This window comes from Pangasianodon hypophthalmus, chromosome 15 (assembly GCF_027358585.1).
Source record: "Pangasianodon hypophthalmus isolate fPanHyp1 chromosome 15, fPanHyp1.pri, whole genome shotgun sequence".
In the NCBI taxonomy this organism is placed as follows: domain Eukaryota; kingdom Metazoa; phylum Chordata; class Actinopteri; order Siluriformes; family Pangasiidae; genus Pangasianodon; species Pangasianodon hypophthalmus.
Window position 1 is genome coordinate 23,381,281 of NC_069724.1, and position 27,816 is coordinate 23,409,096.

The window sequence follows — 27,816 nt, forward strand, 5'->3', positions numbered from 1 at the left end:
GGCATGAGGGTTAACTGTTTCCCCTCGTTTCCTACGTCCTGCCTCCTGGGGGGGAAGGTAACCAGAGAGTCAGAACATTCATCTCTCCAAGGTCTGAAAGAAGGAATGAGGGCAGGACGAGACAGGAGAGGACGAAGTAGGACACTGGAGCAGGAGTCTCAAAGTTTGGGCTGAACTCTACTGGAGCCATAGTACACTACATTAGATGTAATAGTCATATTTGTATGCATAAAGGAAGTGAGGTCTCTTGAGTAGGGGTAGGGAATCCTAAATGACTTCATATAATACAAACTAGTGCACTACATAAGGTGCAGAATCCATTATCTTGTATCCTAAGAAGCAGGAGACTACATAAGATGTATAAGTCACTATTTAATACCCAATGTAGTGCAATTATATAGGAAGTAAGGAGCTGGACTCCATGTACTGCACTACTTGGGGTGTTAATTCCATTATTTTCATACCCTACGGAGTGTGCTTATACAGAAAGGACGAAGATATTGAACATACATACACTATATATACTGTACATGAGGTTCTCTTGCGTTTTTTTTTTGTTTTTTTTTGGATGCCTAACGGTTCTAGCTTTTTCTAGCATACACTATGAAGTGCAGAGGGAGGAAGGAGCTGTATTCCAAATAGTTCCTTAGGCATTTGGCACAGGGTGTAAAACACATTACGCCATATCAAATATAGTGCTTATATAAACAGAATGCCCTCTTACACTCTTACAGAGTGTTTCTCTATCAAAAAGGGTTCCAGGTAGAAACTTTTACAGTTGGCTTGAATATTCGCGTCCACAAACAGGATCGATTCTGGCCTTGTTTGGGAGTGGGGCTCATAATCACAGGTTTGCTTTCATATTGAAGAATATCTTCAGATGCATGGACAGATTCCATAAGTCACTTTTTTGCACTCAGGTTTGTAAAATGCTAGGCATTACTTTCATCTGTTTGCTGGTTTGTCTTATTTCCCTTTGGTATTTCACTCGGTGAACGACTGGCTTTTTGGGTGCAAAGCACTTGTTCTTGTACAAGACAATTTTTAGCCATGAAGGCCAACATGAGATGTGTATTTTAGTGCAAGCACTTGGACCACAAAGGTCAAAAAGGTGAACTAATTACAGGGCTCAAGTCCTGTCTGAAAAGTCTGAAATCCACCATAACGATACTTCATAACATGTCATAATCATAACATGTGTTTCCACACTTGTTCCAGACCGCACCAGAGTTCAGCTGAAGTGAACTCCAGACTACCATTTCCATGAGGACCAGGGATCGGATCTGTTGACTTCTCCTGGGCTGGAAAACAGCTTCTAAAGTATGGAAAAAATGTGAAGGTGAAAAAAACCCAAGTACTCCCTGAAGAGCCTTTGAAGAACGAGCAAGCTAAATTCCATATAGCTCCCTACTGTACCACAGCAGACATAGAAGTCACTATTATATACTCTATGTAGCATAACAACCAATAGGAAGGAGGAGAATTCTAATTATCTCACTACTGTGCATTTATTGCACTATATAAGGTGTTGAAGCCATTCATTTAGGCCCTATGCACTGCTCTAACACAACTGATTAAATTTTTCCATGAGCAAATCTGTGCTGGATTTAGGACACACAGGACAGAGTAGGATTCCCCTGATTGAAAGTGATTAACCCCGTCAGTCACTCTACTGAACAAAAGCACTTACGCTATCACTTGATTTGTCAATTTGTGAAGTGCCAATCTTCAAACTTGTTAGTGGTTTCGTTCGTAAAGTGCTAAAAGGCCTCTCGTCTTTTGGCCCCGATATTGACTGGAACAACATTTGGATAAATAGTGTTTAGGGAATTTACTGTTCAGGACTACATTAATCGCTCGTGAGGTGGAAAGAAATAGGCGTATCTGGGGAAAATGGCAAAATGTACGACAGCCCTGAATGACTGAAAGGGGAAAGAAGAAAATCTGATCATTAATTCATTTCAGTGATATCACCTCCCAAACGTTCTGCATCGCTTTCAGGGACAGGTCTGGAGTTGCCTTTTGTTTTACTCATTTATAAAGTTGGTTTTGATGGTGAGAGGGAAAAAAAATGTGATTCATTCATCTACCAGCCACTCCATCTACTGGCATTATTTATTAATGCTAAAAGGCTTTGTACTTAAGGCATTAGTAATTATGCTTTCTCTCTCCAGCTCTAGCCGCAGCACAGTCAGACCTCGCTTTAGCTTTAATTTCCGTTAGTCTACATAAATCCACCAACTCCGCTTCCTCTAGGTTTATTAGCACCCTCCATATATTTTATCTCCTCCTGTGTGGATCATTTATTAATGCGATATGCACCTCGGGTGACGAGTGCGACTGGCCAGGACGTCTTCTGAAACACTTCAGGGGAAACGCAGAGGTGAGGAAGATGACGCTGGTGATGAAGACGAGGGTGTGAAAGCAACTGAGGCAGGACGCTGGGGAGAGGGATGCACTTCAGTTGCGCTGGTCCCTTGTAATGTGTAATGCTAATGACACGCAAATATAAAGGCCACTTACTGCTTTGACAACAGTGCCCCCTTTATATTAATAATATCCTGAATCATTTATGAACTTTGTTATTAAATTATTCATCATATTATTAATATTGCCACACTGATGGAGAAATTCAACACTCATCATGGGACTGAAAACAAGAACAAAAAGTTGTCCAGTTCTCCAGAGGCCAAGGGTAACTCTGAAGGAGCTGGAGAGATCTACAGCTCAGATGGGAGAAGCTGTTCACAGATAACCACAGCCCAGACACTCCACAAAGCTGGGCTTTATGGAAGAGTGGCAGGAAGAAAGCCATTACTAAAAAAAATAAACATATGAAACCATGTTTGGAAACCCAACAAACATGTGGAAAAAGTTCTCTGGTGTGATGAGACCAAAACTGAGTGCTACATCTGATGGAATCCCAGCATTGCTCATCACCCTGAGAACCATGTGAAGCCATGGTGCATCATGCTCTTGAGATACTATTTACTGAGCAGGAACTGGGAAACTGATTTGAGGGCAAAGTTCAAAGTTTCAAAGTTGAGGGCAAGATGGATGGAAAACCTTAGAAGAAAACCTGTTGCAGTCTGCAAGAGACTTGAGCTTGGGGGGAGAGGTTCACTTTCTGACAGGATAATGATCCTAAGCATACCGCCAAAGCTACACTGGAGTGGTTCAAGACCATAATCTGTGGCACAACTTAAAAATTCCTGTTTACCAACAGCCTTCTTCCAAATTGACATAGCTTTAGCAAAAACAATGGGCAAAAATCTCAGGATCCAAATGTGCAAAGCTGATCGGGGCATATCCCAGAAGATTAGCAGCTGTAACTGCAGCCAAAGGTTATGCAACCTTGGATAAATTTTACATCACAATTTAAAATATACACCCTCAAATGTAGTGGACATATTGTGTAAATCAAATGGTAAAAATTCTAAGTAAGTCAATTTCAGTCCACTACAAAATGTGGAAAAATTCTGGGGTGAATTGCACCGTATTTATCTGGTCTCCTTCTTTCTCCACTCTGTCTGCCTCTGTGTCTCAACATCAGTAATTAGCGCTGAGTAAATATCCAGCAGTCGTGTAGGTTTACACTGCAGTGATCGAGAGGAGATCCAGTGACTCTGAACATTTAATTATCAACCCAAGGATTAAGATTAGGAGACTGTGAGAGTCAAAGTTTATTAGCAGACTTTTAAAAAAAAATTGACGAGTTTAACAACACTCTCGGGCCTCTTCTTTTTTGCATGAAAGGTTATCAGAACAGAAAAAGAGTGTTGAGGATCCTTTAAACTTTCGAAGATCTGAGCTAGATTAAACTTTCCTTTGATTTCTCTGCTTGGGCTTTGAAATGCACATTTGAGAAGACGCGTGGTAGCTCGGCGGTTCGGCGTCTCCGTCTCCGTGTCTGGATCGGTAACCAAACCTGACATCAAAAACCGCCATTTCGAGCTGCGTATTACTTATTTATGGATTTCAATTTTGAAATATCTGGGCTGAGAAGAAAAAAAAAGAGAAAGAGAGAGAGAGAGCATTTCGTTCTTTGCATTAGAAATGTTCATTGATTTTAGAGGTTATGGAAAAATTAGGGGAAGAAAGCAGACCAAAGCGTGTGTATGAGAGGAGAGGAAAGTGAGAAAGAGAAACGCAGAGGCCTCTCATGGGTAGGAGAGCTGATCGTATATGAATGAGGACTCGTCCTGTTCCCACGGAGACAGGTTAATAGGTACAGCTCGTCTCATCACTCAGAAAGGGCCTGAACGCGGCCTCACATATAATTCAGCTGCTAATTACCCGGCCCAAGATTACAATTTCTCCCTCTGACAGATACTGTCAAATATTCTGCAAAGGCAAATCAATATTTTATCATCTTTTCACATTACTCTGAGTCGGGTCAACAGCACCGAGGCAAGGATGGGGTAAAAGGTTTTTTTTTTGGGTGGTGGTGGGGGGGGGGGGCGGGGGGGCAGAGGGGACTGATTCTGGGATTCAGAGCCATTGAGACCTTCACACACACATTGTGGCATTATCTTGTAGCGTATACAGAATTCTAATGCCAACGAAGACCAGATGCCTGATTCCATAATTGCAGTGGAATTCAGCACTTGTAACTCTAAAAAGTTGAAAATTATTTTTTAATCAATTTTTTAACACTGAAACTAAAAAACATGCAACAATCTCTCTCTCTCTCTCTCTCTCTCTCTCGCTATCTATCTATCTATCTCCTGTTTACAAAGTTTCTTTGCTGACAGCCTCCATTTTGCTCTTAATGAATTTAAGAACAGAGTTGATTTTTTTTTTAGCACAGAATTAGCACAAAATGTGGTTAACTAGCATCCATGCTAATTGCACTTTAAATGGATTTTTAATTAATAATTTACTTTCGGTTTATAATTTCAGTAAATCGGTTTATAATTTGGGTTGTACTTTTAAAGTGAACTTGTTGGTCACTATGAAAATAGCATTGAAAATAAAGATTTTTTTTTTTTTTTTTTAAAGTTACTTTTTACTTCTTCCTATGATATTCGGATGATGCAACTTCCTGTTGAACATGTGACTTGTGGAATATTCCAAAAAATTCATAGGGGTGAATGTGTGAATTGAAGTGTGGTTATAGTGGGATGGGACAGGTGGAAAATGTCAGAAGATTTATTAATCTGAAATATGGACATAGGTTGTTGTGAAGGACACTTTACCTGCGTTTAAAATGTCTTAACTTTACTTTACATACAGATGTGTAAATGTAATATCAGTTCAACACAAATGGCACCGCAATTGTGGAATCACACAAATAATTAACTACAAGGCTGGTGTGTGATTTCATTTTCATTTCCCCCTCATCAAGTCACTGATGACAGTCAACAAGATCAATGCGAGTCAGTCAGCAAGGTGAAGTAATCAGTCGTACCTGATAAGAAAGTAGGACAGTTATTTGTTACTCGTGGGATTGCGTAAGGACTGCTACTGTAGCGTTCTCCCTGAGCTCTTTATGGCAATGTTATCTAAACATTATCTAAATGTTATCTCACGTCAGTCTCTCTTATCTTCTGAAAGAACTTTACAGCACTGACTTCTGTTTATTCTTGTTATTTACTCACCCAGAGCTGTTTTTAAGGCAGAAATGATAAGTATACAGAAAATGAAAATAGTCTATTTCCTCAATAATATCCTCACGTCAACAGATGCTAGCTAGCTTGCTATTATGACCAAATTGCTAGCTTCAGCTACATAATTTTAGGCTTTTAAACATGTTCTAACATATCTTAAATTTTACACCTAATCACAAACATAACACCTATCTAGAGCTAGACTAACTAAAATAAAATATCAAACAGCTAAATGTTATGCTAGCCAACTTAATGCTTTAGCAGCAGTATCTAGATAACATTTAGCTTTTTAACAATTTACTGTAGTAGCGCTAGATATTTGATATGTCAAGTAAAAATTTGGTTGGTTGAATTTTACACTCAAATAAAGACAGAAAAATGTGACCGGTGTTTGGTATTTAGTTTAAATATAGTCTTTAGCTTAAATTAATGTTACTTAGCTAGCTTGCTAAGCCTGCAAACTATTACGCTAACTAGCACTTTTGAGAATTGCTAACTTTCTCTAACAGTTTAGCCTTTTAGAGAATAGGAATTACACACACACACACAATTAACCAAATTTGTGGGGAAAAATATTTCTAGGTAGGTTATCGTTCTATCCTTTATTTTTACTCTTACAGCTCTGTCATATCATTCTTGAAACTCCTTTTAACTGTAGTCATATGTATTAAAAATCAGTTATCTAGAATCATATTGCAGTTATTACTTTGGCAGCACTTTGCTGATGAGATTTTATTGACCTGGTGAGAGAGAGAAGGATGAAACCATCACACTCGTCCATGGTTCGACTGCATCAAGTCCTTAATTATATTCTTAGTCAAGCATTACTGTGTGTGTGTGTGTGTGTGTGACTTGCATGTCTTCTCCATTTCCCTAACTGCTATAGCACACATATTTAACGATATCAGCTTGGGAGAAAGCACAGGGTCTCGGGGAACACCGCAGGAATGTGATAAGACCAGGGCCAGAAAAGTGAAGGACACACAACCTCTGTGAATGGATAAACTATTAGCCCCGGCTAACACACACTCAGTGCTGTGCCAAGAGGAAGAGCAGAATGGGAGCTTTGTGTGTTTGAAAGCGTCAAACGCTGATGAGAATCAGAGCAAACTCACATCCCAGAGCAAATATTTATCCAGCGAGGACACTTACAGATGAAGGACACGCCTCATGATTTTAGCACTGACTTGGGTGATAGTAGTGTTTGACATGGATTCAGTTAGGATGTCTTTGCTTTTTGATTATATAATTATTCATAAAATGGTATTCACAGCAGAAAAAAAAAATCATTGCTTTATAGTGGAAACTGGGAATTTACTGGAACAATTTTATTCTTTTTAATGAAGAATAATGGCTAAATGACATTAAAATGGGAGGAGTAACTATTTTTCCCATGACATAATCTTAAAAACATTTATCCTATAATCCTTGGATAATGCACAAATTATATACGACTGTATTTTTCATTTATAATCGCTGCATTTTGCTTTATTTTCTGTTTATCTCTAAGAATTTTTTTTTATCCTTTATCATTTTTAATCATTTTTTCTTTAATTTATGAAGAAATCAATGTTTTCATTCTTTCTACATATTTTAGTAAATAAAACTACTACATATATAATACAGTTTAATATAATATATTAAGTATATTCATATAAAGTATACAGTATATAAATAAAATATATATTATAAAATAAGAAACCTTTGTATATATTGCTTACTTTCTGCTTATTAGCACTTTTACTTTTGGATTTGAGGATTTTTTTTAAGTCATTTTAGTGTTAGCGATTACAACCCAAGCATTCATGTAAAGCTCAAAGATTTTCCCTGGCTTCTTATGAATGGTGTGCCAAAAGTGGTGGAAATATTTTTCTACTTAACACTTTTAATGGAGTCTCTTTAATTACAGACACAGATTCAAATGGAAGAACCAGAGCACACCGTGGCAACCTGGGCGTTCCTTTCTTCACTTGTTGTCATGACAGCAGGGGTGAAAGTTCACTCCCATTTTGTCATGGGTGTCAGACAGCAAGGGTGACATGCTGGGTAATGACCAGCTCATACGCATCCCCCCTGGTTTTCTCACTCGCTTTGTTGCTTCATCAGTACAGACTGAAAGCAGTCACGTAGATCTCAACATGGAGAGTGTGTGGATGCAGTGGAGTGTGAGTTTGCCATGTATCAAGGACCCCAAATGGACACATCTTCACTGTACAGCAAGAGAGAAATAAAACACTGTAGCACACAGTGAACCACAATTCTTAGACAGAAAGAAAATCATATGGCAATATAAGAATGGAAAAAAGACGATAGCTTTTTATCGCACCTGTATGCTAGGAAAACAACATTATTCGCCTAGAATGTTGAAAATGTTTGGACCCCAAAGTTGCTGTTCAGTTTGGGTTCTCTGAGAGAGCACATCTCTGGGGGTTTTGATGTAGTTTGCTAGAGGTAATGAGGCTATAGTCATAAGCCCCAGTTTATCTTGTGTTCTGGGTAAATTTGAAACATAACACTGTCAATTGTCTTCTTGTTTCTGAGACATGGACTTAATAGGTGCAATTGTTCACTGCATAAAACGTGGTCAGAGTGAAACAATATAGCCAGACACAAGAGAATCTAGGATCTAAACCAGCAAATATGTAAAAAAAAATAAATAAAATAAGTATATCAATTAATTATCCAATAAGTCATTAATGCTTTGAGCCCCAAAATTTCTCCTCAAAGCTCTAAGTCTGGTTGTAAAAGGTACAGGCTCTTGTTCTGTGACATATCTGGACAGATAAGTGGAAATGATTTATCACAGCAACTATAACACTTAAAAAAAATCTTGTAATTATCCAAAAAGCCATTAGGTGTTACACAAGTAGAATCATAATAAAAGCATTTGCATGTTAAAAGTGCTTGGACCCCAAAAGTTGCTCTTCAGAGCAATAGGTCTGATTGTAAAAGATGTGGCCTGCTGGTTTGTGATCTATCAGGACAGGTAAAGGGGAACAACATCGACTGGAGGCACCAGCTGAATATATTAAGAGCTCACATTGAATATTGTGAACCTGAACAGAGTTGTCTAACAGTGGAACAGCTAGTGGGTTGGTGATAAAGCGATAAAATTATGTATTCAAGACTGGCTTTTGCTCGTTCTCAGGTTTAATTGCATGGAACCATTTGGGAGGCCGAGCCAACAGTCAAAGCTGCAACTACAGCACTTCGGGGAATCTTCTCTCTGCACTCCATCCGGGACCAGCAGCCCATAAAGATACTGATTATATTTTTTTCAGAGCTGAGGTAAAATATGCAGTCGATGTGATATAATTTCTTCTGCTTTTGATGAGGGACACTTGCTGGGAGAGTGGTACTTATTCATTTGGTTTGAGAAGTTGGGCTTCAGGTCCCTGAGTGGAAGTGGAAAGAGAGAGATAGGAGTACAAATTGTAACTGATAATTGATTCTGTTTGATTCTGCTTCTGCTTCAAGATAGTAGTAGATGGATGGATGGATGGATGGATGGATTTGGGACAACTACAGACAACTACAGGTATTTGAATCTTAAAACCATTGAACAACCAGAAGTTCCCAAGATTCCAACTGGACTTTCCAGACATACCTCGCTATACAAAGGTCTTGCGAACAATATTGTGAACACAATAGTACTAATTGTGTGACCAGTGCATGTGTGCTAGCATATCTATACTATGGGTCATATCTAAATCTAATTCTGCACATTTAACTTACAAAAATGAAAAAGCTGTTTCTTTTAATGAAATATGTGTTAGAATTTGATAGTGAATGTTGGAATTTAATGTAGTTTGGTGTCTGATTGAAAATGTTGGTGTACTCTCTTAGAAAAAACAGTTTCATCTAGCACATTTGGTTTGCACCCCTTAAAAGTCCCGCGTAAAAATCTGACACCTGGGGCTTTCCTTTTCCATGAAGGTTCCACATAGAACTAGCTAGGAACACATAACTATCCAAAAAACCTCTGTATGATGGTAAATGATGTGATTGAGAATGTTGGGGTTTAAAGGTGAATGGTGGTGATGCAATGACAGTGGCTTTTTGGGATATATACTGTCGGTTTTTGATGGTGAATACTTATGTACACTCTTAGAATAAATGGTTTTAGCCAGCGCCCTTATTGGTTCTTAGGTTTTTTGGTCTTTTGTTCTTTTGCAAGTCTCTTCTTACTGTTCCAAGTAGAACCCATTTGGGAAGCTCTGCACCCTTTATTATCCAAAGAACCCCTAAAGAACCTGGATCTGTATCTGTATCAAGATCTGTATGTTGGTAAATGATGTGTTTAGGAATATTGGGGTTTTATGGTGAATCTCTGTGTCTGTATTGAAATCCAGCTATCCAGATCCCTTAAGAGTTCTTCTATTTGTCCCTCTGGGAAAACCCTTAAAGGTTTTATGTAGAACCATACAACAGAGCATTTCCCTTTCAGAGAGGCTTCCAAGTAGAATCCTTTTGGGAAGCAAATGATCCTTATTTATCCAAACAACCCCTGAGGTAAAAATAAATAAATAAATAAATAAATAAATAAATAAAAATGGAAAAAGAAAACTTGTCACATCTTTTTCAGAAAAAGCACTGTTAGAGGTTCTTTGGTTTATTGTCTATGGGAGCCTTATCTCTGGTGTTGGGTTCTATGGAAAGCCTACAACACAGTTTTTCTCTTTCAGACAGGTTTCCAAGTAGAATCCCTTTAGAAGCAGAATACTATTAGAAGAATACAGAAGAATACTATCCAAAGAACCCCTGAGGAACACTTTTCTCTAGTTGTGTATGTTGTTGAATGATGTGATGTGAAAGATAAGAATATTGACAGAGAATGGTGGTGTATTTATTGAGGATATAGGTGTTTTTTTTTTAATGATTCTCTCCACCAGACTCAAGGATTCTTCAGTTTGTCACCCTGGGGAAACCCTTAAAGGTTTTATGTAGAACAGAGGGATTCCCTTTCAAAGAGGATTCCAAGGAGAAACCCTTGGGAAGCTAAAAAATCCTAACTATCCAAACATCCCCTGAGGGGAAAAAATGGAGATGGAAAAATGGTGTCTTTATTGAGAAAAACACTGTTACATGTTTTTTGGTTCATTATTCTAGGGGAGCCTGCTCTCTGTTGTAAGGTTCTATGGAAACTACAGCAGTGTGTTTCTCTTTCAATGAGGGCTCCAAGTAGAATCCGTTTAGAAGCTAAAATCCTTAACTATCCAAAGAACCCCTGAGGAACCCTTTTTTCAAGACATGTATTTTGAAAAATGATCGAGATTGTTGGTGTTTATGAGGAGTCTTGGTATTTTTATGTTGAACGTTGGTGTATGATGTGATTGTGAATATTGGGGTTTTATCCAGATGGTTCTATCCAACACCCTCTAAGGTTCTTCAGTTTGTCCATGGTTTGTGTGAATGGTAGTGTCTTTATTGGAAGAAACACTATATGGCCAAAAGTTTGTGGACATCTGATTTTGTGGATTTAGTCCCCCTTTGCTGCTCTCTTGTCTGGGAAGGCTTTCCACTAGATTTTGGATCATGGCTGTGGGGATTTGTGTCCATTCAGCCACAAGAGCATTAGTGAGGTCAGGCACTGACATTGGACAAGTAAGCCTGTGGTGCTGTCGGCATTACAATTTATCCTAAAGGTGTTCAGTGGGGTTGAGATCGAGGTCAGGGCTGTGTGCAGGACACTTGAGTTCTTCCATGGAGCTCGCTTTGTGCACAGGGGCATTGTCATGCTGGAACAGGTTTTGGCCTCTTAGTTCCAGTGAAGGGAAATTGTACAAAGCATACAAAGACATTCTGTACAACTGTGTGCTTCCAACTGCGTGGCAACAGTTTGGGGAAGAACCACATATGGGTGTGATGGTCAGGTGTCCACAAAACGTTTGCTATATACTATATGGTATGTGTTAAATGGCAAATGCTTTAAAGAAAAAAGTTTTATCTGTTGTAGGATTTTATTTACAACCTACAACAGAGTGTTTCTCTTTGAGAAAGGTTTTCCAGATAAAATCCTTTTACACACTAAGAACCCACAACTATCCAATGAACCCCTGAGGAACCTTTCTTCTAGACATGTATGTTGGAGAATGACATGATTTCGAATATTGGTACTTTAAGGATTGATGATGAACGTTGATGTTATGTATCCTACCCTCAACATTTTTCAGAATATTGAGGTTTACAGAATCCAAGATAATAATTACCCACATTTATTCCCTGGCAACACAACATTCAGACTCACTACACCATTGTCCAACCATCAATCCATTTCGCCAAAGCTCTGACATTGACAAGAGCACAATGCAAAGCTGTCTGCATGCTGAGATTTATGGCACTGTAGCTTCATCTCTCTCACTCTCTGCAGAACTCTCCTAATGAATGTGTGTGTGTGTGAGTGTGTGTGTGTGATTGATACTGGTCAGCTCCACCGTGCGGAAATTGATCCAATGCAGCTCCAATCAGGCCAAGGCTCCCTGGTCAACCCATTGCCTAGCAACCACAGCTCTCCTCGTCCAGCATGAGCAACCTGTACCACCCCACATCCCCCACACCCCCTTCACCAACACGCACACACACACACAAAACACAGATATGTAGCTCTCTAAGCCACTGACCTCTGGGCCATACATCAAAAACCCCAGGACCATGTCCTCTCCTAACGCTGCTATTCATCTTACCCACATCCCGTCAAAATGGCCACCGTTTAGCCTGAACATGACTCAGACTCAAGGCCTCCTCCTGTGCCGCAATGCCCCATAGCTCATACCATATTTACCCTCTCTCTCTCTCTTTCTCTCTCTCTCTTTCTCTCTATGTGTTCAGAGAAGATTGATGCTCACTCTTTTTTTCAGCTACCTGCTGTCACCTATGAGTTTCCCCAGCTATAATGAACTTCCAGAGGTCAAAGGGGTTGGAAAGGTGTGAAATAAACACAAGACTAACATTGCTTTACACATACACGCATAGTTTTGGCTGTACATACTGTAGATCTCTTAATCTTCCACTCACATCTGCAGCCTGACTTAGTTTTGGGTCACTGAAAATAATGTTTTTTTTTTTTTTACTGTTTTCATTTGGATGAAAAAAAGCCCAGTTTTTTTTAAAACACTGATGTCACAGCATCAGTCCATGTCTTGGCTGTGTTGTTGTTTTTCTGCATTTTGTCTTCTCTACTTCTCAATACAAAGCTCTTAGCGTTATTCTTGAGGCATTTGACATAACAGTTTATGACACACTCTCACTGGGCTGGTGTGCTCATGAGAACTTCAGATTGCTTTTGCGTTTTCATATGGACAGAGAAATGTTCTAAAACGCTGTTTCTCAGAAATACCTGTATGCATGGACAGGGCCTTAATTTCATGCTCCTTTGAAGCTAAACTTCATCTGCCCATGCACAGGCCTGATGACAGCTGGTGATTTATTGAGTATTCAGATCATCAGTGGTGCTCAACATTTAAATAATATTTATTCGGCTTTCATAAATGGTCATGCACAATCTTTAATCTGTGTTATCAGAGAGCTAAGTATACTGATATTAAAGAACAACAAAGCACGTGGAGAGTTTAAATTCAACACACCTGATGGAAATAATTAGATAGTCTCAATCTTTGGATTAGGTTTATAGTTAATACTGCAAAAACTGTTTAATTCTCGATTCTGACTGGTAAGAAGATGTTGATTAATTTACTCTAAAAGCTCAGACAGCATTTTGACTGCAAGCTGAAGCACGGGTTTTGTATTAATGTGCTTGTTCTAATACGTTATAATATGGAATGCTTTTTTTGAAGTTTAGTTTAGCCTTCACTTATTTCATGTCCACATTGATTTAAACTAGGAGTCGGTTAGCTAACTTACTGTAAACTGTAATGGAAACTGGTATTGGAGAAAGAGTGAAACTTTCCAGTGGTATATAAGCATAGAACAGCTCGGTTCCATGCAAAACACACAACCCCATGACCATGTAGCAGCAAAAAAAAAACAAACTGTCTCATGTGATTAGCCTGGTTTTGGCCAAAGCACTTCTTGGCCAGGTCATTAACCTAAATGGGCTAATGGGAGATTCATGGGGCTTTGATTGGCTCGCGCTCTTCCAGCCCATTAAGCAGAGGGAGAGAGAATCTGACAGATCCCTCCAAGCATGGCCGACCGTTAATGCAGCTACACAACACAGCACTGAACACAGCAGCAAAATGGGCCGCTCTTTGTCTTCTCTAATTATTATTATTGATGTTGTTAACTCTACCATTGCGGTAAGATTGTTAATTACATGTAAACCTTTTGTTAAAGCTGGACAATTCTACACTGTATGTTATCACAGTACAGTAATATTCACGAAGCTATGTGTAAGTGATATAAATAGAAGAGAAATCCTGAAAGGCTACGGAGAGTCTTAGTGTAAAGACTACACCACACATCTGAAATGGGGTTTGTCAATGTTTTTTGAGTAATTCCTGGCTAACAAAGAATGACACACATTGTAAACAAGTCATGAGGAAAATTCTGTGACTCAAGAATGTTCTTCCTTTATTCACATTGCTTCATTTGCTAATAAAATGTTTGATTTTTGAAGGTAATTGTTAGTGTTTGGTGAAGAATGTTTTAAATGTTGGTGTTTGATTGTGAACAAACGTGTTAAGGAATGTTGGTGTGTGGTGGTGAATGTTTGTGCTTGATGGTAAATAATGGTGTTTGGTGGTGATTGTTGGTGTTTGAGAGAGAATGATGGGATTTGATAGAGAATGTTGGTGTTTAATGATGAATGTTAGTGTTTAATGGAGAATGATGGGATTTGATAGTGATTATTGGTGGTTGGTGGAGAATGTTGGTGTTTGATGATGAATGATGGTTTTTGATGTAGAATGTTGGTGTTGATGAATGTTGGTGTTTGTTGATGAATGATGGTTTTTGATGTAGAATGTTGGTGTTGATGAACGATGGTGTTTGATGGTGAATGTTGGTGTTTGATAATGAATGTTGGTTTTTTATGGAGAATGATGGGATTTGATAGTGATTATTGGTGGTTGGTGGAGAATGTTGGTGTTTGATGATGAATGATGGTTTTTGATGTAGAATGTTGGTGTTGATGAATGTTGGTGTTTGTTGATGAATGATGGTTTTTGATGTAGAATGTTGGTGTTGATGAACGATGGTGTTTGATGGTGAATGTTGGTGTTTGATAATGAATGATGGTATTTGATAGTGCATGATGGTGTTTGATGGTGAATGTTGGTGTTTAATGATGAATGATGGTGTTTGATGGTGAATGTTGGTGATTAATGATGAATGATGGTGTTTGATGGAGAATGATGGGATTTGATAGAGAATGTTGGTGTTTAATGATGACTATTAGTGTTTGAAAGAGAATGATGGGATTTGATAGAGAATGTTGGTGTTTAATGATGAATGTTAGTGTTTAATGGAGAATGATGGGATCTGATAGTGATTATTGGTGGTTGGTGGAGAATGTTGGTGTTGAATAATGTTGGTGTTTGTTGATGAATGATGGTTTTTGATGTAGAATGTTAGTGTTGATGAATGTTGGTGTTTGATGTAGAATGTTGGTGTTGATGAACGATGGTGTTTGATGGTGAATGTTGGTGTTTGATAATGCATGATGGTGTTTGATGGTGAATGTTGGTGTGTAATGATGAATGATGGTGTTTGATGGAGGCTGTTGGTGTTGAATAATAGTGGTTGATAGTTAATGCTGTTGTTCATGGAGAATGGTTGTGCTTGATGATAAATAATGGTGTTTGGTGATTGTTGGTTTTTAATGCAAATTTTTGGCAAATGGAGAATGATGGGATTTGATAGAGAATGTTGGTGTTTAATGGTCTATGATGGGATTTAATGGTGAATGTTGGTGTTTAATGGAGAATGTTGATGAATGATGGTGTTTGATGGTGTATGTTGGTGTTTGATGGAGAATGTTGGTGTTTTTTGGAGAATATTTGGGTTTGATGGTAAATAACTGGTGATTGTTGGTTTTTAAAGCAAATTTTGGTTTGATGGAGAATGTTGGGGTATGATACAGTTTGATACAGATTTTTAGCATTTGGTATACAGAATGATGATGTTTGATAGTGAATATCAGGGTTTGATGCAGAATTTGGATTTAATGGAGAATGTTTGTATGTTGGGTGATGCAAAGTTTTGTTGTTTGCTTGAGGAGGTTGGGGGTTTGGTATGAATGTTCGTGTTTGCTGGAGAATTTTGGTGTTTGTTGGATAATGCTGGTGCTTCAGTTCATTGTGGCACCAACAAAAATGGGTGGTCAAAAAATATTGCAGGGAACCAACGCAGTTGAAGTCATACCAGGATGGACATTGGATGGAACAACATTTCTAGGGCCGATTTTAGGTCAGGGATGGACTGGCTCAATAACAGACTTCATTCTTCTCAATATCAACCAGCTGAAAAATTTATTTGGTCATTCATTCATCTTCAGTAACTGCTTTATCCTGGTGAGGGTCGCGGTGGAGCCGGAGAAGACTGAGTGTGAGTTGACTTGAACAATATTATTATTTATTTGCATCACGGTTTACATCTTTGCAGTTTTGGTACTTGTGATTAGTGTATGCTGCTAATTTAATTTTGTGAATGCATACAGTAGCGTACGCTCTCAAGAATAAAGGTACCAAACGGTACCTTTCCTTGCTGCTAGGGTGATTTGTACTTTTAGTGTGTATAGCTTATTTACTTAGGAAAGTGCATATGGTGAACTTTTAATTAGGTATTAGAGTAATGCATAAAATAATTTTTGACATGTTTCCAGGTGAAAGTTACAAAGCATGCCCAGTTGATGTCACCACCCTAGCAACAAGCAAAAGGACAGTTTGGTACCTTTATTTCTCAGAGTGTATCATCTATGCAGCGTTGCAAAGCATGCAATCAGTGCTTCCGGTGCTCCGATTTCACCGATTTCTTTATTCCTCCAGTTTCTGCCCAGGTCGAGTCTCCTTTAAATATCCACCGGAGTGCATTAATTAAACGCGAAAAGCTCGTGCTTTTCTCCCGAGTACTATTTCTCACCGGAGATCCGCGATGGCAGCTCGGTGCACAGGCTCATACCGGGAGGGAGCGCGAGGAGAACGCGAGCATCTCTCCGCCACAGCATCGCCTCCATCGCGAGCACATCCGACATCCTGCATGATGGGCTTATCGTAGACTTGCATGCACGCGAGCTTGTGGAGTTGTGGGTTTTTTTTAGTTGTTGTTTGGTTGGTTGTGTTTTGTTTTTTTGTTTTTTTTGCATATGAATGCATGCATTGTCGCGTTCATCCTGCGGCATCCTGTTTTCTGTTGGGTTTTTCTTTTGCGCCCCGCCGGGGAATGAGAGCAAGGCATCATGGTGCGCATCCTCAGCGCCCTCGGCTTGGTCATGTTCAGCGTGGCTCTGCTCATCCTCTCTCTCATCAGCTACGTGTCCATAAAGAAGGACGCCATCTTCACGGGCCCCAAATACCCGAGCGGCGGCGGGCCGCGGATGTACATGTTCCACACGGGCTTCAGGTGAGTGAGGATGGAGCTCCGGCCATGCATGAGCACCTACAGTGCTGAATTACACCTTCTGACTTGTATGAGCCGTTATTGCTGTCTTGCATAAACATCAGAGATATCATCAGTGGTACATCTGTGGATTTTTAAAAATTGTTTCTTGTGCTATTTAGAGCATAAAAACCTATCCAAAATTTGTATAAATGCTGATTAAGACACCATAGAAACCATTATTTTCAACTCAAATGCATGATTGTTAATGTCACTGACAGATATTTCAAAGGGCCTCAGTTTTATGGTACAGTAACCACCTCCATCACTGCGCATGCGCACCGAACGCACCCAAAAAGAAGCATAGCAATGACGAAGCAGCTCATATAGCAGGTGCTAAAAATAAAAAAGCTCGTGGCTTATCACATTTCAGACCAGGAAGACTTTATACAGAGTTTGTAAGAGTTATACAGTAGCCCACCTATGCAAACAAACAAACAAACAAACAAACTGAGGATCCATTACTGTATAGGTACAGGTTGTATAGGTTATTTATTTAACTAGAACGTTTTGTTTATGTTTATATCATAGTTCATTTCACTTACATAATCCAAACCACTTACACTGTGTTAAAATGAAGATTTAAACCATTCTGTATGTTTTATAGTTTAATTAAAATTTAAAAAGTTTATTTATTTTATTACTTAGTTGTACAAATAACCTGAAAGATATATAGAACATGGAAAAAAAAAAAAACACAGCTTAAGCTGTGGCCTTAGCAAAAGTGTACTAAGTCGCTGAGAAAACCCGTTTGGAAAACTAATCTCCAGTCCAGAATACTTGTTTGTGTTTGGATGTGCCTCCCTTCCGTCATTTTCTAGACACTCTACGGGTCACCTGAGATGTTGGGGGTGGAGCTTCATGAACATGGGCAGTTATTATTCAAATGTCAAAGCCACCTAACTGTTAGAGACCTAATCTTGAAAAAACCCCACTAATTTTACCTAATGCACCTTTAAGTTTAAGGTTGCTGAACTTTAGGTCAAACACATTCAACATTCCCAGAAATAAAACTCTACCCAAAAGCTGTACTTTTCCTTGTCAATGGGCTGGTACCATTACCTTAAGTATGTACTGTATCTTTCACCATAAACATAGTAAACACTACTGGACGATAAAGACCATGTGCAACTTTCCAGGTAAAAATAAAAACACTAAAGGTAAATAAGATGTACACTTGGTGGTACCACCCCAGTGATATGGAAGAGTACAGCTTGATGCCTTTATTTCTGAGAGTGAATTCAAGTGGCCGATCAATTATGATTATTCATTCATTCACTTGAGTAAGAACTTCATCCCACTCAGGGTTGCAGTGGAGCTTATCCCAGGAGCACTGGATGTGAGGCGAGAATACATCCTGAATGGAACGCCAATCCATCACAGAGCACCACATACACACATTCACAACCTCATTCACACCTAGGGGCAATTTAAAGTAGCCAATACGCCTACCTGCATGGTTTTTGGGAGGACACAAGGAGAACATTACTGCACAGACAGTAACCCGAGCTCAGGGTGAACCAGGAACCCTGGAGTGTGAGGTGGCGGAGCTTCCCGCTGGACCACAGTGCCACCACAATTATGATTATATCTGTACTATAAAATGAGCTTGGGGTTTAAATCAGGTCATAACAGGAAAAAAGCACTACAACACACAGTACAGGAAGACTCGAAGCCAAATTCCAAACAGAATTTCAAGGCATACTCCAAGGTGTCTCTGTTTCTTTTTTAGAAGGCTGTGATGTGACAGATTGTAAAACTCGTCTCTCTGATTGAGGCCGGAGTGGACGCCCAAGGAGCTGTCCTTGGTCCTGATTTACTCAGACGGCAGTGCAGTTTCCTGCCAATGATCATCGTGCTTTTTGTTGCATCCAAGGTTATAAAACGGGAGCCATTTTGCTGAAGCATGTAGGAGTTGCTTTCCGGGAGGGAGGGAGGGAGGGAGGGAAGGAAGGAAGGAGGCTTGGACCATCTGCTGTCGCAGTAGGGTGATTTGTTGACCTCACCATGACTTGCTTTTCAGTTAAGGCTTATGAACTTCAAGAACAATGACTTTCAGAAATCGTATACTCAAACCACATCATTCAGAATGCAAACTGTCCTGAACAACGACATTCTGTTTAGTTTAGTCATGCTTGTTCTCAGATTACCATCTGTCGCCGACATTTTTGTTTGTTTTTCTTACCAAGTTCTGAGACAGCCAGCACGTCCTTAATAACCTTACTAATAAACCAGTACAAGCTCTTAACGAGTGAGGCTGAGTAACTGACCAGGTCTGAAGTCTAAAAAGAGGCAGTTTAATTAGAGTGGCCATCGACTGCCCGAGGCAGGGGGGATTGGCGCTGGGGCCGATGGGGTGGCATTGATCCGAGCTACTTTCAGCAGCTGCCACCGCTGTGACATCAGGACCGGGTCTTCCTGTGAAATGGAACGGAAACTCTATTTTCCTGTTGCCCCCACTGACCAGCTGCCCCCCTACTTAGACTCCGCTTTTTTCATGCTTTTTTTCCTTTATTTCTCTTCTGTAGATCCCAACTGGCAATGAAGTTTCTGGATCCAGCATTTACACCCCTGAACAATGCTCTAAATGAGAACCTACAGGAGAATTCATCAAAGTGGAAGTTTAATAAGACGGGCTATTTAGAGCAAAGGTAAAGTACAGTGTTACCAGTACGATGCATATGTTGTGGTGTTATTAGCACTAGCATAAGCCATATTATCTATTATATCTATTATATATTATAGCATGAATAATCTGAGATGTTTAAGTCATTAAAAAGTAGAACACATCCAACCAATCCACATCCAACCCTGATGCTCCAAGGTCTGGAGTAACAAAAATGGTCTCCATCGATTGTTGAATATGACCCCTACTATACCCCTACTACCAACCATTTTTGTTCCTAAAGTGTAACTATTACTGTTAAATGCTTTTTTAAATTTCAGAGGTAAAGCTGTTCCTTTAAGTTTTTCAACGCAGGAATGCTTTGCAATTTCTTTGTAACATGTCAAGCTACACTTTTGGCTTATTTGAATTTTTTGGAGGATGTTCCACAATATTAAATGAAACTATAAACATTACACATATAAAGTAATAAAAAATTGTAATCGTTGGCAAGTTGCTGTGGTATAAGGGGAATAAAACATTTTGGGATGTGTTAGGAAAATAATCTATAATCTAAACTGTAGAGTCGTACCAGTAACTCATCATCAGCTTCATCACACCACACTGTCATTGATTATTTTCCTATAATCGTATGTTGTTTTATTCCTTTTCATAATGTATTTAAATCTTAGAAATATTAATCATTTATTTCTTCATAAACAATAATGTCCCTGAAGCAGTTAGTGGTGAGTAATCAGTTCATTTTCTATGTTCGTTGATGAGCTACAGGAAAAAAATCCGTGGTTGGTCAACTGCTGTGTCAGTCAAATCGCCTCTGCTGAAGTAGGCAGTTCTTATTTACATTTATTGATGGAATGTACTAGACTTCCTATGGCATGCAAGACATTTGGCTTGTGAGACCAAAAATCCATGTTTCTAAGCATACTGAAAGAATGCAAGAAGTCATAGAAGTACCTGAAAGGACCTACCTGTCAGAAAATGTGCAAGAACCTAGCAAGCACCGGTTCATATAGAAAAAAAAGTCAAATCAAAAAACCTTTCTTTGCTTGCCTCTCTGACGGAGCCCATAAAAAACCCTACATCAAAGTATTTCCTTGAGAATCAGAAAGAATTTGAAGTCAAATCTTTTTAGGAACCTAAGAAACTATGTTGATAATGATCCAGAGTGTACCCTAATCCAGTGTGATGTTAGTGATGGTGTGTGTTTTGCAGTAAAGAGATTGCCCAGTACATCGACGTGCCACGTAACTTCACCCTGACCAAGAGCAGCGTTCGTGTCGGTCAGCTGATGCACTACGACTACTCCAGTCATAAATACGTCTTCTCCATCGGCGAAAACTTCCGTTCCCTCTTGCCTGACTCGTCGCCCATCCTTAACAAGCGCTACAACACGTGCGCCGTGGTGGGAAACAGCGGCATCCTGACAGGGAGCCGGTGCGGTGCTGCCATCGACGCCTACGACTTCGTCTTCCGCTGCAACTTCGCACCCACCGAGGTCTTCCGCAAGGACGTGGGCCGCCGCACAAACCTCACAACCTTTAATCCCAGCATTCTGGAGAAGTACTACAACAACCTGCTCACCATCCAAGACCGAAACAACTTCTTCCTGAGCTTGAAGAAGCTGGACGGAGCCATCCTGTGGATTCCAGCTTTTTTCTTCCACACCTCGGCCACAGTCACGCGCACGCTGGTGGACTTCTTTGTAGAGCACCGGGGGCAGCTGAGGGTGCAGCTGGCCTGGCCTGGGAACATCATGCAGTATGTCAACAGGTTAGCCATTAAGTACACCAGAGTGCATTGTATTCTGAGCTCATCTCTCTCTCTCTCTCTCTCTCTCTCACACACACACACTCACACACACACACCAAATTTTTACAATCGTTCCCAAAATCAGATATGTTTTCTGCATATTTACAGTACATACACCACTTCCATCGACAGTAGAAGGCCAATGCTGCAATAGATTATATGATCATGCTGTAACATACAGGCACATGAGATACAACCCAAGTGCGTAAACTCAGAGTGTGGGTCAGTCCACAAGAAGGCAGTAATAAACTATGATAATCCATAAATAAGATAAAAACAGGCGAAACCAGAACATGGAAACATTAAATGAGAAAACAAGGCTTAGATTTATAGATGCGTGATAAGGCTTCACAAGGAAACCAAGAAACAGCAGGGTATAAATAGACAAACTAAATAAGAGCTAATACAAAACAGGTGAACACAATGTGATAACAAAACAATGGCAGGAAAGGGGCGGAGACTGAACTACAATCAAAACAAAGGCACATGGTAAAACATAAACAAAAGCATGTATAGGACAAAGAACAAGAGCAAACAGAGATTGTGCACTGCTGATGTCCTGTATTTAAAGAGCCCTTGTGCTTATACAAAAGTCACACATAGTTTTGGGTTCACTGCCTGATTAGTGTGTCCCCAGGACAAGGACTGAAAATTATTCTCAAAATCAGATTTTAATTTATCGTTTACAGTATGATTAGCATAAAGCAGTGCGTATCTAGACTTCGTCCCCCTGTTTACTTTGCCAAGGTGGAACAAGTGTGTACATTCTTGGCACAGTTTTTACAGTTTAAGATCAAACTGAGTCCAACCTGAGCCGCTTGGATTATTTTGGTTTAGTATTGAGTGTAGTACTGATATATAATAATCTGTGAAAATGAGAAAGGAGAGCTGTATTCTAGAAAAACAAAAAAAACAGAAAAAGGCCATAGCTTTAAAAAAGACAGGTATATGTAGAAGGGGTGGGCGATATCATGAAAATATCATTCATTTACTTGAAGACATTTCTGCGATAAACAGTATACATTATGAAAAATATAAACTGCAGGAAAAACTGTTGCGTTTTTAAAAATATATGAAAATTCAAGTTATTTTTATTACTAGAAAAAAGAAATTTAGTCAAAAAATAATAAAGCATAATAATTCTAAGAAATTCTAATTATAAATAAATTAAAAAAAACAGTCCATTTGTAATTGTTATTTTAAAAAATCATACTTGTGATATCTCAGAAGAGTGTACTGTGGCATACAGTAAGTTGTCACAATATCAATATTATATCGTCATATTGCCCAGGCATAAGTGCATATGAGAGGAGACAGACAAAGAACATACAAAGGCAGAAAAGAGACACCAAGAGGGTGCATGTGAGAGAGAGAGAGAGAGGGGGGAATCGATGGAGAGAATTGGAGAGGCGTTGTTGAATGGAGCCCCGTCGAGGTTTATGAAGAGGGGCTTAAGCATGCTGGCCACCAGAAATGCCTCACTGCACTGTAATCTCCTCCAATCCCATTAAAGAGGCACAATCACTGCCTTTAAGACGCTCTGATAGGCCTAAGACACCCTAAGAGTTTAATGTTGACTGTAATTTAATAGACATTGGTGCAGAAACACAATGTACACAAACACTCACGTCTTGATAAGGGATATTGTGATTTTCAGGTAAAACTGATCAATGTTTTCTAAAAATAAAAAAAAAGCAATCCTCACAAGAAACATGGAAAAGTCACTTGCAACCAGTGGTGCCAGGTTTGATGCTTTCCTCTTGAATTTCTTGATTTTCTCAGTCTTTGCATGTGAAAAAGTTCACCGTGGTGTGCACGCATTTCTGATTCGCGATATCTGCAATATCCCTTTTTATCATCACCCAGTACAACCATTAACCACTCCATAATCCCCCTTTCCTTCTTCCTGTCTTTACAGTATATCTTACAACAGAAATATGTCATAGACACACTGTCTGCACTTACACTTTCGTTTTGTTTGCCATAGCATATCTTTGTGGGAAGTGGTTAGATTTAATTCAGATTATTTGCTTTAAAACAGGTTCTATCCATCCATGGACGTGCTTTTTTTTCACACACAACTAGTCCAATTTGGCATTAAAAAACCTGTAACCCTGGCAACTCTACCAGTAAGTGCTACTACATAAATACTGTATGTGGGCCATGGCTATGACTGAAATTTTGTGAAGTAAGTGGTAAAGTGTTTTATCAGTAGAAATTAGGTGTTTAATCCTAACAGGGTTAGCGTAAAGGGCTTCAAAACACAGACAGTCAGAGTAATGAGAGGTATGTCCATGAGAGGTATGTGAAGAGTAACACAGGCAGGAATTAAAACTAAGCAATATTAAGCATGGAACATGAACCTGGACTAGGAAAACAAAGCTTGAACTTAACAACAAAAATGTACAATGTTCAAAGACACAACAGGGTATATGTAGAACTACACAAAGAACAGGTGAACACAGTCGGGTAACAAACCAATGACAGGACAGAGGCAGAGAAAGGACTAGAGCAGAAACCGAATCACATGGTGTTCATCACAATGCAAACTGCAAAACGAAGGGGGAAACCATTCCAAATACTAAAAACAAACTAATAAAACAAACAGACAAAAAGTTTTGTACATGTAATAAGCTAGCATCTAGATCTAACTCCATGTTTGTTTAGCTAATCAGATCCTGATGGATAAAACCAAAACTGCTGCCCTTCCACCCCAGTGTGTTGGTTCACTTGAAAAGAGAAAGATGTCTTTAATACAGAAGTCGTAAGCTGACCGTCAACCACACGCTTAACCCTGAATTTACTTTTTGTAAACTTTTTATCAATTTGCAAAAGTGCAAAAGGTTTCCAGGGGTGTGTCAAAGCACTTTTCCCTTTCAAATATTGTGATGAGCCGCATGAATGTAATGTAATACAAGAATTTTTTATTCTGTTGCACCCAGAAAAATGTCAAAAAAACAAATAATGGCAGCAAATTAGTAATGATCAGTTTGGCCCCATCATGCAGTTAGCATCTCTACTGGTTTTCATTATCATTCAGTGTTGTTTTTAATGCTCAGGCATTTCTTAAACAGGTGTTATGTTTGCGTTTGCAGGTACTGGAAGACGAAGCAGCTCTCCCCGAAGCGCCTGAGCACAGGGATCCTGATGTTCACTCTGGCCTCGTCCCTGTGCGAGCAGGTTCACCTTTACGGCTTCTGGCCTTTTGGCTGGGACCCAAACACAGGCAAGGAGCTGCCCTACCACTACTACGACAAGAAAGGCACCAAGTTCACCACCAAGTGGCAGGAGTCGCACCAGCTGCCCACCGAGTTCAAGCTCCTATTCAAGATGCACACGGAGGGCATCCTCAAGCTGAGTCTCTCGCACTGCGCATAGAGGTCAAAGCCTGGAGCTCGGAAGGTCACAGGCCGGGATTTTAGTCTTGTTGAAGCTGGAGATTTGGGCTGTGGGGCTTTTTTAAGGGGCATATCAAACTTTTAATAAGTATATATGCTAGTATTGATGACATCAAGTGCCAATCAGCAACCTTCAGGCCAATTTTATGATGCACCTTTTACAAACAGTGTACAGAAAGAACATCAGCCATGCTCGCCGTTAGCAAACACAGACCTAATCCTGGGGTTTTTGAGCTCGTTTATTTGTATCTGACATAGACCAGCAATTAATTGAACCAAGACTTTTGTGTTCACGACAGTAATGACTGTCCAAGGCTCAGAACTGATACACCACTACGAGAGAGACATTTTAAGACCCTGTTTGCTTTAAAGGCTAATATAATTAATACAATGACACGCTAATATTATAGCATTCTGTATATCTAGGTGAAAATTGAGTGAACACATCCCTGAGGAATGCTTCAAGATCAAGTGCTATTGAACAGTAAACGTGACGATGCTCTACATGATTGATTTGTGTGCTCACGGTTATTTCATCAGATGCGTTTAGAATGTAAAAACGAATGTAAACATGTCATAGTCTTTTTAGTAGTGCACAGAGTGATCTTAATTCTTACATCACATATAGCTGCGCATCTATAGGTTCAATACATGTACGTTATCTTCATATAGACAAGATCTCACTTAGATAGATTACATGTGATAAATGAATGTTTAGAGTTATTACTGAATTCAGTAGGCTTTGTAGTGTAAATTCTGACAGGGATAACCAGTTTTGACTGGACAGCAGTCCTGTCAATCAGTCAAACAGGGCATATACTCTAAATGAGCCAGTCGATAAAGGTTCTAGGTTCATTTAAAGGAGCAATTTGTAACTTTAAGAGCTATCTCCTGGCTGCAAGGTGAACACAGTTGCAGTGAAAACACTGACAAGCCTTTGCTATTCCTCTGATTGAGCCCCTCAGTATCTCTTATGAGTTGCCTTTTGAGGAAATGGGGCGGAGCTAATTTCAGGGCCAGAAATTTTTAAGCAAATGCCTGAAATAAAGACACTAACAAGATCCATTGCATGACAGTATTGTAAATTATAGTTCTTTTTTCTAAGAAGACTTTAAAATGAAATGATTAATAGGCTGAGGAACACCTTTAATTATTACTAACTGCACCTTTAAAATCCAGAATTTCAGCATTTTCTGATCTACAGATAGGCTTTGTTCTGTGATCGCTGACTTACTGAAACATTGCACATTTATGAATGTTATCAGAATGTTGTTTCGAATGTGTGTGTGTATCTGTGTGAGAATTATATATGTCCAGATATTTGTATGTGAAAAGACGAGTATGTTGACATGTTTTATTGCCGGTGAAGCTTCCGAATAAAAGTGGGATCCTCGAGATCCTCGGCATTGGTCTATAGATCCAAAACCTGCACCTTACACGCATTAAACTGCGGCAGTAATACCAGGCAGATGCACAAGGACCGCTCACCCTGCACCTAGAGGTCAGAGGTCAAAGTTAGAAGGTCACAGGCCAGGATTTTAGGCTTTGCAGATGGAGGTGTGGGCAGCTTTAGACTTTTTTTTACAGGGGCATAAAACCAGCCTTCTGTCTTTGTCTCAGCTTTTCCTTTTAAAATACACACCACTCTCATAAGTGGCTCAAGGGTTTTAATGGTTCTTCAACCCTTAAAGGTTCTATGTAGAACCCTTACAACAGTTTCTCTAACCTGTTTCCCCTTAACTATCCAAAGAACACTTGACCTAGAAGTCTTTTCCCCTAGAAGTTTAATAAATCCTCAAAAAAATTTGCAGTGTACATTTTTCAAAAGAGCTGCTGATACTTTTGGGAAACACGCTGATCAGACACAGCTCGGGAAAGTTAGCGTATTGGTTGCACAATGCTAATTTTAGTGTTTTCCAGTACTTAGTCATATTGTATTTCGTCCGCTTATTAAGCGCCCTGCTCTGCGATTTATCGGCGCGTTCACATGAAACCGCACAGCACAGATAAAGCGATGCTTAACATAGCAACAGATATATTTACAACACCAAAATTACAAGCCAAACTTACTGTAAGATCTGGAAGGCCAGTGGAAATCCCTGCTCATGTACAGAAACGCTTTAGTTCTTCAGTGGAAAATGAAAGTGATTTCTGGGAAGGTTTCCAGTAGTCCACATATTACTGTAGATAAATGGACATCATGTGAAAGTTGATTTAATATTATTATTTATACAGAGATATACTGAGGATTTTCTTTGGCTTTGTAGTGGTCTTCTATGGAGTCTCATTTGTTCCACTCAATGATAAATCAATTGAGAAATCAATAATAAATTTATTGACTCAATCAATAAAAAAGTTGCAACGAAAGGTGCATAACTAGATCAAATGCTACGTAAATGAATCAGCAACTTGATAAATCAACATCAACATTTAATAAAGAATATTATACCACAGTGCGTATGAATTTTCAATTATCGTTGGTTAGAGTGTGTTGATTAATTTTCTGTAACAGCAGCTCTGACAGTAGAGCTGCTGCAAATCACAGGTTTATATTAATGCACTCGTTCAAATACTGTATCGTTTCTATAGTAACAGCTCATTCGCAGGTACTTGTACATCAGAAGCTCCGCATAAATGGATTGAAAATGTGCATAAATTATTTATATGGAAGTAGATGTTTATTTAATGTTTACATTAATAAAATTATAATAAAATTATTTATTTTTGTGTGATATATGATAGGTAATCTAAAAAGACATTTTTATTTGTCTTTTGTTTTTGTTTACTTTTTTAATTATCAATTCATCTAGCCTTGCTGACG

The 27,816-nt window shown here is 39.2% G+C and overlaps 1 protein-coding gene across 1 annotated transcript; it reads left to right on the forward strand.

Annotated features, from left to right (window-relative positions):
* The first annotated feature begins 16,301 nt into the window (after window positions 1–16,301).
* On the forward strand, window positions 16,302–27,816 carry st8sia3 (ST8 alpha-N-acetyl-neuraminide alpha-2,8-sialyltransferase 3). Its single transcript, XM_034310964.2, has 4 exons — window positions 16,302–17,126; window positions 19,691–19,813; window positions 21,001–21,558; window positions 24,693–27,816. Exons 1-4 carry the CDS (start codon window positions 16,963–16,965, stop codon window positions 24,973–24,975), a joined length of 1,128 nt encoding a protein of 375 aa, XP_034166855.1. The 5' UTR covers window positions 16,302–16,962; the 3' UTR covers window positions 24,976–27,816.